Below are 15,710 nucleotides of genomic sequence, written 5' to 3'. Positions count from 1 at the left end.
TGTATAACTAGAATAACAAATACAGAGAAGTGCTTAAAGGAGCTGATGGAGCTGAAAACCAAGGCTCGAGAACTACGTGAAGAATGCAGAAGCCTCAGGAGCCGATGCGATCAAATGGAAGAAAGGGTATCAGCCCTAGAAGATGAAATGAATGAAATGAAGCGAGAGGGGAAGTTTAGAGAAAAAAGAATAAAAACAAACAAGCAAAGCCTCCAAGAAATGTGGGACTATGTGAAAAGACCAAATCTACGTCTGATTGGTGTACCTGAAAGTGACGGGGAGAATGGAAACAAGTTGGAAAACACTCTGCAGGATATTATCCAGGAGAACTTCCCCAATCTAGCAAGGCAGGCCAACATTCAGATTCAGGAAATACAGAGAACACCACAAAGATACTCCTCGAGAAGAGCAACTCCAAGACACATAATTGTCAGATTCACCAAAGTTGAAATGAAGGAAAAAATGTTAAGGGCAGCCAGAGAGAAAGGTCGGGTTACCCTCAAAGGGAAGCCTATCAGACTAACAGCGGATCTCTCGGCAGAAATCCTACAAGCCAGAAGAGAGTGGGGGCCAATATTCAACATTCTTAAAGAAAAGAATTTTCAACCCAGAATTTCATATCCAGCCAAACTAAGCTTCATAAGTGAAGGAGAAATAAAATACTTTACAGACAAGCAAATGCTGAGAGATTTTGTCACCACTAGGCCTGCCCTAAAAGAGCTCCTGAAGGAAGTGCTAAACATGGAAAGGCACAACCAGTACCAGCCACTGCAAAATCATGCCAAAATGTAAAGACCATCGAGACTAGGAAGAGACTGCATCAACTAACGAGCAAAATAACCAGCTAACATCATAATGACAGGATCAAATTCACACATAACATTATTAACTTTAAATGTAAATGGACTAAATGCTCCAATTAAAAGACACAGACTGGCAAATTGGGTAAAGACTCAAGACCCATCAGTGTGCTATATTCAGGAAACCCATCTCACGTGCAGAGACACACATAGGCTCAAAATAAAAGGATGGAGGAAGATCTACCAAGCAAATGGAAAACAAAAAAGGCAGGGGTTGCAATCCTAGTCTCTGATAAAACAGACTTTAAACCAACAAAGATCAAAAGAGACAAAGAAGGCCATTACATAATGGTAAAGGGATCAATTCAACAAGAAGAGCTAACTATCCTAAATATATATGCACCCAATACAGGAGCACCCAGATTCATAAAGCAAGTCCTGAGTGACCTACAAAGAGACTTAGACTCCCACACATTAATAATGGGAGACTTTAACACCCCACTGTCAACATTAGACAGATCAACGAGACAGAAAGTCAACAAGGATACCCAGGAATTGAACTCAGCTCTGCACGAAGCGGACATAATAGACATCTACAGAACTCTCCACCCAAAATCAGCAGAATAGACATTCTTTTCAGCACCACACCACACCTATTCCAAAATTGACCACATACTTGGAAGTAAAACTCTCCTCAATAAATGAAAAAGAACAGAAATTATAACAAACTATCTCTCAGATCACAGTGCAATCAAGCTAGAACTCAGGATTAAGAATCTCACTCAAAACCGCTCAACTACATGGAAACTGAACAACCTGCTCCTGAATGACTACTGGGTACACAACGAAATGAAGGCGGAAATAAAGATGTTCTTTGAAACCAACGAGAACCAAGACACAACATTACCAGAATCTCTGGGATGCATTCAAAGCAGTGTGTAGAGGGAAATTTATAGCACTAAATGCCCATAAGAGAAAGCAGGAAAGATCCAAAATTGGCACCCTAACATCACAATTAAAAGAACTAGAAAAGCAAGAGCAAACACATTCAAAAGCTAGCAGAAGGCAAGAACTAACTAAAATCAGAGCAGAACTGAAGGAAATAAAAACACAAAAAACCCTTCAAAAAATTAATGAATCCAGGAGCTGGTTTTTTGAAAGGATCAACAAAATTGATAGACCGCTAGCAAGATTAATAAAGAAAAAAGAGAAGAATCAAATAGATGCAATAAAAAATGATAAAGGGGATATCACCACCGATCCCACAGAAATACAAACTACCATCAGAGAATACTACAAACACCTCTACGCAAATAAACTAGAAAATCTAGAAGAAATGGATAAATTCCTCGACACATACACCCTCCCAAGACTAAACCAGGAAGAAGTTGAATCTCTGAATAGACCAATAACAGGAGCTGAAATTGTGGCAATAATCAATAGCTTACCAACCAAAAAGAGTCCAGGACCAGATGGATGCACAGCCGAATTCTACCAGAGGTACAAGGAGGAACTGCTACCATTCCTTCTGAAACTATTCCAATCAATAGAAAAAGAGGGAATCCTCCCTAACTCATTTTATGAGGCCAGCATCATCCTGATACCAAAGCCGGGCAGAGACACAACCAAAAAAGAGAATTTTAGACCAATATCCTTGATGAACATTGAAGCAAAAATCCTCAATAAAATACTGGCAAACGGAATCCAGCAGCACATCAAAAAGCTTATCCACCATGATCAAGTGGGCTTCATCCCTGGGATGCAAGGCTGGTTCAATATACGCAAATCAATAAATGTAATCCAGCATATAAACAGAACCAAAGACAAAAACCACATGATTATCTCAATAGATGCAGAAAAGGCCTTTGACAAAATTCAACAACGCTTCATGCTAAAAACTCTCAAGAAATTAGATATCGATGGGACGTATCTCAAAATAATAAGAGCTATCTATGACAAACCCACAGCCAATATCATACTGAATGGGCAAAAACTGGAAGCATTCCCTTTGAAAACTGGCACAAGACAGGGATGCCCTCTCTCACCACTTCTATTCAACATAGTGTTGGAAGTTCTGGCCAGGGCAATTAGGTAGGAAAAGGAAATAAAGGGTATTCAATTAAGAAAAGAGGAAGTCAAATTGTCCCTGTTTGCAGATGACATGATTGTATATCTAGAAAACCCCATTGTCTCAGCCCAAAATCTCCTTAAGCTGATAAGCAACTTCAGCAAAGTCTCAGGATACAAAATCAGTGTACAAAAATCACAAGCATTCTTATACACCAATAACAGACAAACAGAGAGCCAAATCATGAGTGAACTCCCATTCACAATTGCTTCAAAGAGAATAAAATACCTAGGAATCCAACTTACAAGGGATGTGAAGGACCTCTTCAAGGAGAACTACAAACCACTGCTCAATGAAATAAAAGAGGATACAAACAAATGGAAGAACATTCCATGCTCATGGGTAGGAAGAATCAATATCATGAAAATGGCCATACTGCCCAAGGTAATTTACAGATTCAATGCCATCCCCATCAAGCTACCAATGACTTTCTTCACAGTATTGGAAAAAACTACTTTAAAGTTCATATGGAACCAAAAAAGAGTCTGCATCGCCAATCAATCCTAAGCCAAAAGAACAAAGCTGGAGGCATCACGCTACCTGACTTCAAACTATACTACAAGGCTACAGTAACCAAAACAGCATGGTACTGGTACCAAAACAGAGATATAGATCAATGGAACAGAACAGAGCCGTCAGAAATAATGCCACATATCTACAACTATCTGATCTTTTACAAACCTGAGAAAAACAAGCAATGGGGAAAGGATTCCCTATTTAATAAATGGTGCTGGGAAAACTGGCTAGCCATATGTAGAAAGCTGAAACTGGATCCCTTCCTTACACCTTATATAAAAATCAATTCAAGATGGATTAGAGACTTAAACGTTAGACCTAAAACCATAAAAACCCTAGAAGAAAACCTAGGCATTACCATTCAGGACATAGGCATGGGCAAGGACTTCATGTCTACAACACCAAAAGCAATGGCAACAAAAGCCAAAATTGACAAATGCGATCTAATTAAACTCAAGAGCTTCTGCACAGCAAAAGAAACTACCATCAGAGTGAACAGGCAACCTACAAAATGGGAGAAAATTTTTGCAACCTACTCATCTGACAAAGGGCTAATATCCAGAATCTACAATGAACTCCAACAAATTTACAAGAAAGAAACAAACAACCCTATCAAAAAGTGGGCGAAGGACATGAACAGACACTTCTCAAAAGAAGACATTTATGCAGCCAAAAAACACATGAAAAAATGCTCACCATCACTGGCCATCAGAGAAATGCAAATCAGAACCACAATGAGATACCATCTCACACCAGTTAGAATGGCAATCATTAAAAAGTCAGGAAACAACAGGTGCTGGAGAGGATGTGGAGAAGTAGGAACACTTTTACACTGTTGGTGGGACTGTAAACTAGTTCAACCCTTGTGGAAGTCAGTGTGGCGATTCCTCAGGGATCTAGAACTAGAAATTCCATTCGACCCAGCCATCCCATTACTGGGTATATACCCAAAGGACTATAAATCATGCTGCTATAAAGACACATGCACACGTATGTTTATTGCGGCACTATTCACAATAGCAAAGACTTGGAACCAACCCAAATGTCCAACAATGATAGACTGGATTAAGAAAATGTGGCACATATACACCATGGAATACTATGCAGCCATAAAAAATGATGAGTTCATGTCCTTTGTAGGGACATGGATGAAATTGGAAATCATCATTCTCAGTAAACTATCGCAAGAACAAAAAACCAAACACCGCATATTCTCACTCATAGGTGGGAATTGAACAATGAGAACACATGGACACAGGAAGGGGAACATCACACTTTGGGGACTGTTGCGGGGTCGGGGGAGGGGGGAGGGATAGCATTGGGCGATATACCTTATGCTAGATGATGAGTTAGTGGGTGCAGCGCACCAGCATGGCACATGTATACATAGGTAACTAACCTGCACATTGCGCACATGTACCATAAAACCTAAGGTATAATTAAAAAAAAAAAAATTAACTTAAAAAAAAAAAAGAGATGGAAAAAAAAAATAGTGAACCCTTGACATGTTTACAAAAGTAACATACTTTAAGAAAAATGATTGTATTTTCCAAAACAAAAACAAGTTCATGAGAAGAATGCCATTGTTTTACACTTTTGTAAAACTAGTTAACGTAATAAAAGACACCTGGGTTCTCATATCATCTGCATTCAACCAGCTGTGACGTCACATATCATACACACTCATGAGAGAATGGGGTGAAAGGGTAAATACATAACTTGTATTATTGTGAAAATAGTTTTGACATTATGGATCCCCTAAAAGGTTCTGAACTATACTTGGAAAACCTTTTTATCCCCTTTGGGTTTTTTTTTAATATAATTAAAAAAAATTGTGGGTACATGGGTACATAGTAGGTATATGTATTTATTGTGTACATGAGATGTTTTGATACAGGCATGCAATGTGAAATAAGCACATCATGGAGAAAACCTTTGCATTTAAGGTATGACATTGAGCAGTCTCCTAACCTTGATAGGCCTCAGTTTTCCCATTTATAAACTGGGAACTATTAATAGTACCTACCTTATGTGGTTGTTAAAATTTAATTAGCCGATATATGTAAAGCACTTAAAATGGCACGGAGTAGATGTTTAGTAAATATCAGCTATTTTTATTTCTTTTTGTTATTGTGACACTGAGTGGCAGCAAAACTTCTGAGAATTTGCAGAAACTCATTGAAACCTTACTCTGATTTTTCCTTCCTGTCCTCTCTTGCTCCAGTTGTGAAATGAGGCTTCAAATCTGAGTGCCAGTTGACAAATGCTGATAGTTGTCGCATAAGTGTAGCTTGTAATGCGAGCCCATTTGTGATGATGAGGGCATGCTATGCCAGACTTTCAGCTGTCCACAGTTGAGTACGCCATAATTTCTCAGATTCTTTCTCTCTTCTTAATACCTGAAACTGTCAGATGCCATCATCAATGAGTTGAAGATTTGTGTCAGCTGCTCTGCTTTAAAAAAAAAAAAAAATGGAAGTGAGTGTAATTCCCAATCTTGGCTTCACATTGGAATTACCTGGGAAAAATTTAAAATGACCAAAACTTAGATCCTTCTCCCAGAGATACTGATTTAATTGGCCTGGGGTGTGGCCTGGGCATCAGGATTTTTGGAATCTTCCTACTCTCTGAAATCTCACTGGGCTATAACTATAAAAGAAGGTCACATGTTTAATTTTTAAATTTTTAATCATTGGTAAAGTTTAACAAAATATTAAAAAGTATATAAATATCAGCTTAAATTGTTGTGAAATGAACACCCATGTACCATGATCCAGTGCAGGAAATATAACATTTCCAAACACCCAACAGCTCCTCTGCTTTTCCTCGAGACCTCTTTCCAATCCTCTAGAGGTAACCATTACCCTGCCATCTTATAGTCACGTTTCTTCTGTTTTATAACTTTACCATATGATTAGGAGTTCCGAAACAACATGGGAATAGATTTTCATACTTTCGCACTGTATTTAAATGCAATTATGCCTTTGTATCTGGCTTCTTTTGCTCAATATTATATGTAGTTTTTATTCATTTGTGTTTTGGGATATAGTTATAATTCTTTGCTTTTCATTATTCTATAGTATTCTGTTATATCCATACATGATAATGTCTTTATCCCACACTTGAAGGATGTTTTGGTTGTTTTTGTTTGGGGACTATTATGGCCAGTGCTGCTATGAGTATTTTTATGTGTATCCCACTGCACGAAGATAGACATTTGTGAACATATGTATCTAGAAGTAGAGTTGGACACATTCACTCATCAGAAGGAAGATAAAGAGGCTGAGCTGCAGTTTTGGAGGACTCTTGAGGGTAGATAGGAGTTGGATACTGGGACTGTGTCACAACTGCTGCTCTGGGCTGGGACCCTGTGGGGTCGCACTGCTCTGAACCGTGTACCTTGGGAGTGTTGATAATCTACAGGAGGCAACTGACAGATTGAGCTGTGCCTTCAGTAGTTTCCTGGGCTGAAGGGAGAAGGTTCAGTGCCCATCAAGGGCAGAGATCATGATGAAACCCTTCCTACTCTGGGCTGGGACCCAAAGGCAGCCTCCCAGCAGTGAGGTTACAGACTCTGCCATAGCAGGACAGTTGGCTAGCCCAGAAAATATCAGGCCTTCATTCTATCCTCAACAGCTGGTAGAAGGAAATAAACATAGAGTCTGGAGAAGGATAGCATTATCCTAGGCCTTGAGATAGTTATTAAGTTCTAATTCTCTTCTTGATCTTGACAAGTCATTCCCCACTGTCTTGTTAGTTCATTGATACTTTGATGAAGATACTTTTGTTTTTTCTCAACTTTTTTCGTTATCTTCAGCAGGAGGTTTGGTATGAATCAGTTATTATGGCACGTGCCCCCATCCTGTACGATAAATTCAGGCTTCTTTCAGATACCTCTGCTAAATACCCAAGGGGGTTCCAGGGAGTGCCAGCCAGCTTTTCCAGTCTGTTCTCATGGTTGCCTGACTAGTGGACTACTGCCCTGCCTGTCTGCAGGTTCTCTCATGCCACATTGAGAGCATTATCCTTCAGGTGGCTGCTGCTGTCTTGTATCACTTTGCTCCCAGCATGGACCTAGGCTGTGGTATCTTGGAACTGGCCCATACTGATTCACAAGAGCTGATTGTTAAATTTTCATGAATTTTGTGAGCCAGTGGTTAAATACAGCCATTATTAAAAGTTATATAAATTTACAATTTAAGTTATATTAAAAACAAAAGACAGTTAATATACTCAAAATGAATCCCTTCCTAATTATTTTCCCTTGTTTTATTATTTATGCTCTTGAGATTATATTGGGTCTGTATAGTAGAAATACTATATAATGGTGAGTATGTCTCAACTCCACATTCAGTGGCATCATTGCTTGAAATCAGTCATGGAGGAATATTTACACCATGGAAATTGGCAAATGCTACAAATCAAGGTTTTTTTTTTGTTTTTTTTTTTTTTTGAGACAGAGTCTCGCTCTGTCACCCAGGCTGGAGTGCAGTGGCATGATCTCGGCTCACTGCAACCTCGGCCTCCCGGGTTCATGCCATTCTCCTGCCTCAGCCTCCTGAGTAGCTGGGACTACAGGCGCCCGCCACCATGCCTGGCTAATTTTTTGTATTTTTAGTAGAGACGAGGTTTCACCATGTTAGCCAGGATGGTCTCGATCTCCTGACCTCATGATCCACCCACCTAGGCCTCCCAAAGTGCTGGGATTACAGGCGTGAGCCACCGCACCTGGCCAGCTTTTGTTTTTTTTTTTAGCCTGTTGTTAAATATTTGTCAGCAAGTCATTGGATATAGTCCCCCTTTCTAAATCCTTACAGCTGGGTTTAGACCAGATGATGAAAATAGGAATCAGAGAGTAACAAAGGGGAGTTACCAGGCAGAGAACTTAAAATTTTTTATTAGAAATAGTTATTCTGAGTCATAAGCTTTCCCACTTCCACCATTGTCTTCAGTTTCTTCTCAGCATAGCATCCAGAGTAATCCTGTTAAAATATAAATAAGACCAGGTTGCTCCTTTGCTTAAAGTCCTCTAATGTCTTCTACTTTCACTTAGGTAATAAGCCATGTTTAGTTACATAGGATTATTCTTCCTACAGGTCACTCTGCTCTACCCAACTGGGCCACCTTGCTGTTCTCTGAGCATAGTGGATGCTTTCTTGCCTTAGGGTTGTTTCATGGGGCCTACTTGCAGTATGGAATGCTGCACGTCCCAGCATTTCCAGCTGTTTCAGAAAGCTGCATGTTAGATCCATTTCCTTCAGATCTTATCTCAATTTCACTTCTCAGTGAGACTTTCTTCAATCTGCTGTATTACAATTACAGCCCTCCCACGTTCCCTATCCCCTTTCCTCTCTAGCACTTACTACCTTCTAACTAATTAAGTAGATTTTAATTTTTGCTTTTGCCCATAATAAGCTCTGTAACTGAAAGGTTCTGTTTCCACATCTGTGTGTACTCACTGGCAAAATGGGGATATATGCCTGCTCCACATGCCTCATTGACTTTTAGTGAGGCCCATGCAGGGAATTCTTGTGTAATTAGTCTACAAAGGTGTGAGGGGATATTTTTGTTGTTTTGCTATTTATGTCCCTATAGTGAGCATGTAGCTTCATGCCCATCTTGCTTTAAACCACTCCCCCGCAGAAACCTCTCCCTTTTAACACAGGATAGAAATAACAGGCTCATTACTATATTTATCTCTGAAGATTTTAGTGAATCCTTTGTTTACCACTTAGATCAGATAATTGGACTCATTATAAGCCACTGAAAACCTGGAGAATAAAATGGCAACCCACCACAAGGTCAGAGGCTCATACGTGTCCTGCACTATGTTAGGGGTACTACTGCATGTATGATTTTGTCCTCACTGCCACACTGCAGGAAGGGTATACATCACTTTAGAGATAAAGAAACTGCCATATCAGCAGAGCTGATAAGAGGCAGGTCTACGAGAGAATTCATATTTGTCTGATTCCAAAAGTCAACTCCCACCCACCTCAGAAAACCTGGTTATTTAACCTAAATGTGAATATTTTCACTACTTAAATGTGAATATTCTCACTACTATGGATGGTGTTTCTCACTTATATGTTATATTTCTTTTCAGACTGTTTATGACCAGTGGTTCATCACCCTTTTTAACATTGTTTACACATCACTGCCTGTTTTAGCCATGGGGATTTTTGACCAGGTATGTTTTTTTTTCCATCTTTGTAACTTAGTTTCTCTTTTATGCCTTTTAGTTTTTTGTGGGTTCTAAGTAGAAGACACAATTCTAAGTAGAAGCCCTAGGAATGCAGTTTTTTTAGTTGCTTTTGCATGGATCACACATGCTTCCAGGTCCACTGTGCCTTCCTCACCCCTATACCCTAGCTTCCTCAAAAGCATTATTTGATAAAAGTTGGTTACTCTCCTCTTAGAGATTCACACCCCATAGATTGCTCTAAAGGCTCTAGAAGTCCTGTACGAAGTAATCTCTTTAACTTCATTTTAACCCAGCATTTCCCAAACTTCTATGACTGTACTTTACTTTGTTTTCATATAGCACCTATTAATTAATATGTCTCAGAACCAGTGTCTGTGGTTCACACACGGGGAAATGCTGCCTTAGCCTCTGAGAGCTTATAAAGAACCATGCAATGATACACAATCATGGAGCTAGGTTGGAACACAGGGGGTTAACACCTGCAGTGAGACTCCCTTGTTGCTAACATCTGCAGTGAGACTTCCTTGTTACACACAGCCCAGAGCAGGAGCCACAGACTAGTAGAGCAGTCTGCCAGTGGAAGAGGAGGACGAGAAGCTCCATGGCCAAGGAAAGAAAAAGCATGGATTTCTTTTGTCCCAGCATCAATGTGCTTGAGTTGGGAGAAAGGAGAGGATCAATCACAAAAATGGTAGATCCTTGGCATACTCAGAGCCTTGGAAGGGACTTCCTGGAAAGGGGAAAAAGTTTGGCTGCCTGTGGGGAAGTGAAAGACTAGCCAGTGGAAATTCCATGGCACAATTAGAGTGTCTTATTTTTAAAAAGGCTTTTTGTTTTTTAAAAAAGTATTTTTAAGGAGACCAGATTTTCTCCAGGCTGTTGTTAGACCTCTTTGCTAGGCCTCATTTTCTGGCCCAAAGCCGTCTATTGCAAAATATAAATCTTCACATTATGAGCTCACTCCAGTCTCCCATTTGGCTGGCTTTGTAGTCAGTTGTAAGTCTCCCTTCTCATATGTAAAAAGGGCAGTTTGCAAAAGGCATATTTTGTGGAATTATACAAAAAGTAATGAACTTCTGAAGACCTTAGATGTAAAGGATTAAGCACATTCATTTCTCAGTGCCCATGTTTACAAATGTTTCTTTTCTTGGAGCTTTGTAGCTGCCCAGAATGTGGAATAAAATAATAAAAATAAAGCAGTTTCTGGGAAAAGATGGTTATTGTGCAATTCAAAAAAAATATAATAAGGCTTCCTATTACCATCAAGTTGAGTGTCTGCTCCTCTCTCCTTTCCTGCTTTGTCAACCTTGGCCCTTAAACTGATCACAGGATTGTGGAATGCTATGCTGGACAGACCTCAGCAATCATCAACAGATCTGCTCATTTTTTAAGGCAGAAGCCAAGCCTTGGAGGGTCATTTCCCTAAAGCCACACAGCCAATAAGTGACACAGCTAAGCCTAGAACCAGGCCTCTTAACTTTGAGGTTGCTACATTATTGCTATTGTTGTTATTATCATTATTTTATTAATTGTTATTTATAGAAGCATCTGGCATATTTATTACTTATGATGTGGCAAGAACTCTACTAAATACTTTACATACTGGTTTAATCATGGTGATAGTTCCATGTGGGAGGTGTTATTGTTTGCACTTCTGGGCATGAGGAAACTAAGGCTCAGGTGGATTAAGTAACAGGTTTAAGATAACACACCAGCTAAACCCGTTACCAGGGATTGAGCTCATGACTGTCTTGTTTCAAAGCCTGCGCACATAACCCTCAGTCACTGAACTAGGGGAACAAGCATCCAAAAGCAACTAAAAACAGGACTTTCTAAAGAGAGTATGCCAGTGTTTTTCCATGGGACTCTGTTTGGAGAGAACTGGGCCATCCCACAAGCAGGAAGGGGTATGTTCTTCTCCCACAATAGTTCACCACCTGTGTTGCTTCCACTTTTGCCTCTTCTCCTCCACCTATGGTCCTCTGATGTCCCCTGTGGTTGATTCTTGCCATCCTTTTTGGTTTTTGGCATTTGGCTTTGGTGCTCACTGTGGTTATCAGCATTACTTTGGAGCTGGCTGGAAATGCAGTCTTGGGCCCTCAGCCCTATTGAATCACAATCTGTTTCCCAGGCGATTTGTATGCACATTAGGTTTGAGAAGCATTTAGTTTCTCTCGGGACCTGATTGGTGTCAAATGTGCCACCTTCTCATTCTGTCTATATTCTTTCTTTGTCCTGAACACCTGGTAACTGCCGTTAAAATTCTCACTGGGTAGGATCCTCATCCCAGCCTCCTTCTCGCCTGGAATCCCAAATGCAGTTTCCCTTTTTCCCTGCTCTCTTCTTCCTGCTCACTTCCCTCCAAAGTCATGAGCTCTGATTTCACAATTCTGACTCCACAGCTCTCTGCTGTCATCTCCTGGTCACTACCACTCACTACCTTAGCAGTTAACTTATGGGGCCCATTGGCTGCACATGATGTGCTGGAATTCTGGGAGCACGAATGCTTCTGACAGCCTGCAGGAGAGTGTAGGAAAGAAACTTCAATTTGAAGCCAAATGGCTAGGCTCAAACCAAGCCCTGGTTCTGCTACTTACGAGCTGTGTGACCTGTCATGAATCTCTCTTGGCGACTCAAGCTCCTTCTCTATAAAGTAGAGATCATTTTATTATCTTCTGGTTTATTGTGGGAATACAAACAAGATAATGTCCCGTTCTGGCCCAGTGAGTAGTGCATATTAGGACATGTTTAAACAGGCATTTGCTATTTTTGAAGATAGGGAATACAAGGCCTCTCTGACTCTTTTTAATCCTTCTCCACTGAAATTACACTCTGTTTACAGGATGTGAGTGACCAGAACAGCATGGACTGTCCCCAGCTCTACGAACCGGGACAGCTGAATCTGCTTTTTAACAAGCGTAAATTTTTCATTTGCATGTTGCATGGAATCTACACCTCATTAGTCCTTTTCTTCATCCCCTATGGGGCCTTTTACAATGTGGCTGGAGAAGATGGGCAACATATTGCTGACTACCAGTCCTTTGCAGTTACCATGGCCACATCTTTGGTCATTGTGGTCAGTGTGCAGGTAACGCTGTTGGTGTAAGCACCTTAACTTGATGGGTTTACAACTTTTACTATTTCATTGTTGATTGATTTTGTCTACTTGTTGGGGGGAAATAATCCTAAAGGAATACTGGGGTTTTCCTTTTAAGTACACATTTTGAGATGAAAGCAGGAAGCTTTAACATAAATTACTGGGGAGAATTAGCATTAGGTGTCTGTAACATCAATGTTAGTAGAAACCTCATAATGTATCACTTCTTTGGGTTGTCCATTGTATGTAAAGAGAAATGATTATACTATTATTTCCTTCTTGTATTTGAAGAAAAAAAATTTCCAATAACAGAAAGAGAAACTTTCCCATGATTTCTTTAAGACTTAATAACTGCCAGGTTTTAAAGTGAGATCTAAAGTTTGTTTGGCAATACATTTCTATGGAGTTATTCAAGAGGTTCAATGCTATATCTGTGGCATATCCGAATCTCACACTCAGAGGAGCCCTTCTGGTGGGGATGATTTTTTGAGGCTCCATTGACCTTCTTCCATCTTGAGTTGTGTCTCTATTTCCTTTTTAATGCGAATGGTGGTCAGTGCCATTAGATACTGAGTTAGAGTTCACAAAAACTTTTATTTTCATTTCTTGAGAGGAGGCCTTGCTATGTTGCCCAAGCTTGTCTGGAACTCCTGGGCTTAAATAATTGCTCGCCTTGGCCTCCCAAGTGGCTGAGATTATAGGCGTGCATCACTGCACATAGGTAGAAAAACTGTTCCTCTATTACTATCTGTAGCTCCGAGTAGGTACAGCAAGCTATGTGACCTGTTTTATTTTGTTGTCTTTTGATTACTGAGCTAGCTGTTAATAATTAGGTGATCTTCTCTTTGTCATGAGGGTACATTTCCATTTCTCTGCATTCTCCTTCCATAGAGAGGACAGTGGTGGGGTGTACAGGGACATCTTTTTAGTGGTAACAGCTGATTCACCTCTGGCTCAGACCTGTTCCTTGGTACTCCAAGAGATTATTTGAAAGGTAATAACTGAAATAAAAGGCCACTATCTGAAGAAGCAAATAGAAAACATTCTTCATACTGTCCTTAACATGATCTGTTTATAAGTAAGGGTAATAAATTACCTGGAAGAGTCATTGTAGGTATGACATGTAACAAGCATTAAATGTTTGTGTGTATGTGTGTGTGCATGTGTACGTGCATGCGTGTGTGTGTGTGTGTGTGTGTGAGAAACTGGTGTTCACAATTAACCCTACAATTTTTGGTTAACTTAATCTTTCTAATTTTAGAAAAAGCCTGCTGTTATGCCCATGCATCTTTTTCTTTTTTTTTTTTTTTGCTTGCCCATAATTTGTTTTATGTGCTATTACAGTAGTGCCAGCGCCATGTTTTTATATTAACTTTATGTTTAGAAGCTGTTTTTCTTATAAAACATACAGTTCTTATTCCAGTTGAATGTTGAAATTACATTTCTACTTTCTCACAAGTTGAGAGCCCACAGAAACTATCACATTTTAAAAATGTTGTTTAGTCACAAAAAAATTACAGAATTTCAAAAGTTTATTTTAAAAGCTTCAAGTGACTTCGTCACTTAAAGTTTTTAAAATAAACTTTTGAAATTTCTAACCCTTGATTATCCAAGTTTTATAAGAATGATATAGAATGATATCTGTGCTTTTTCAGAGAGGATTCACACTTAGGCTGAAAGTAACCATTAGCCCCTCATTCAGGATGTTTTGCAAGAGGAAATCCAAATCCATTTGCTTCAGACCTTAATGGCCATTTGTCTCTTCAAAATCTATTCTCTGCCTTCCATCTCCTCAAGGACAATAGTGGTCCTAGCCATCCCTCCATTCCCATTACTCACAACGCCCCAGCCACACTGGCTTTTGTTCTGCTCCTGGAATTCACCAGTCCCTTGCTTGCCTTATGCCTTTGCTCTTTCCTGCCTGGAACATTCTTCCCTCAGTTTCCCTCACATGTCATTTCTTCAGAGGGGCCTCCCTTGATCCATTTAAACTAAGGCCCCTTTATTTTCTCTAGTGGAATAGAAATCAATTATTTTATCTCATAATTGTCATCTCCCCTTGTAAGTACAAATTTAGTTGTGTGTTTCCTCGTTTAATGTCTTTCTACCTCCTAGAGTGTAACCTTCATGAAGGCAGTGGAAATGTCTGTTAATCACTGTATACCCAGTGCTGAGCACATCACCTGTTAGTGTGACACACAATGGATATTTCTTGAGTGTTGAATAAATGAGGGAGATGTTGAGAGGAAATTCTCCTGCTACTGATCCTGTCATAACAAGAGAGTTCATCTGGGTGTGTCAAGTTCCTAGGAAAGAATCATTATAACTGATGTGTTTACAGATTGTGTTGACAGTTTTCAAATGTGCCCAAAGTTTCCAACCAGTCTGAGAGAGTGTCCTCCTGTGCTGAGTCCAGCAGAATGACTCAGCTGTGAAATGTGGTGTGGGGAAAAGTGAGAGATTTTAGATGCCTTCAAAAGCAAGGCAGTGCAGGGGGAGTCAAGTACAGCATGGCCTCAGAAGGTGGGATGTGCTGCGGTCGCCACACCTCCTGCAGCCAGGCAGAAACTTAGGCCATGTATGTACCTGTGGAGCCTCTGCCCTAAAAACACAAAATCCTTTTAATCTTATTATAAAAGGAATACATTGCAGGAAATTCAGGAAAAGCATAAAAATGCATGGAAAAATTAAAATTCACACGTAATCACAAATCAGGGTTAGCATGAAAAAAATGGAAATCGGATTATATATATATAATTTTATGTCTTATTTTTTCACTTAACTTTGTGTCACAAGCATTTATCTTATTTATAAAATATTCTTTGAAATATCCCTTTTAATGGCTGTAGTATTCCACCATATGAATGTGCCATAATTTATTCAACCATGTTGCTGTTAGATTGTTTCTACATTTCACTATGGCAAATTATACAATGGCAAAGTTTCATGTAGTACATAATTCTC

General features: G+C 39.6%; 1 protein-coding gene across 9 annotated transcripts in view; it reads left to right on the top strand.

The window, feature by feature from the left end:
- ATP8B4 (ATPase phospholipid transporting 8B4 (putative)) overlaps positions 1 to 15,710 on the top strand; it is a 334,774-nt gene that overhangs the window by 304,064 nt on the left and 15,000 nt on the right. For 5 of the 9 annotated variants that reach the window (XM_054531022.2, XM_024232115.3, XM_054531020.2 and 2 more), the window contains 2 exons: positions 9,551 to 9,634; positions 12,492 to 12,737. In XM_054531022.2, the coding sequence (XP_054386997.1) occupies positions 9,551 to 9,634; positions 12,492 to 12,737 (330 nt within the window). 9 annotated transcript variants of the gene reach the window in all.

This window comes from Pongo abelii, chromosome 16 (assembly GCF_028885655.2).
Source record: "Pongo abelii isolate AG06213 chromosome 16, NHGRI_mPonAbe1-v2.0_pri, whole genome shotgun sequence".
Lineage (NCBI taxonomy): Eukaryota > Metazoa > Chordata > Mammalia > Primates > Hominidae > Pongo > Pongo abelii.
Note: the sequence above shows the minus strand (reverse complement) of the source record. Positions and strands in the feature narration are given on the sequence as shown.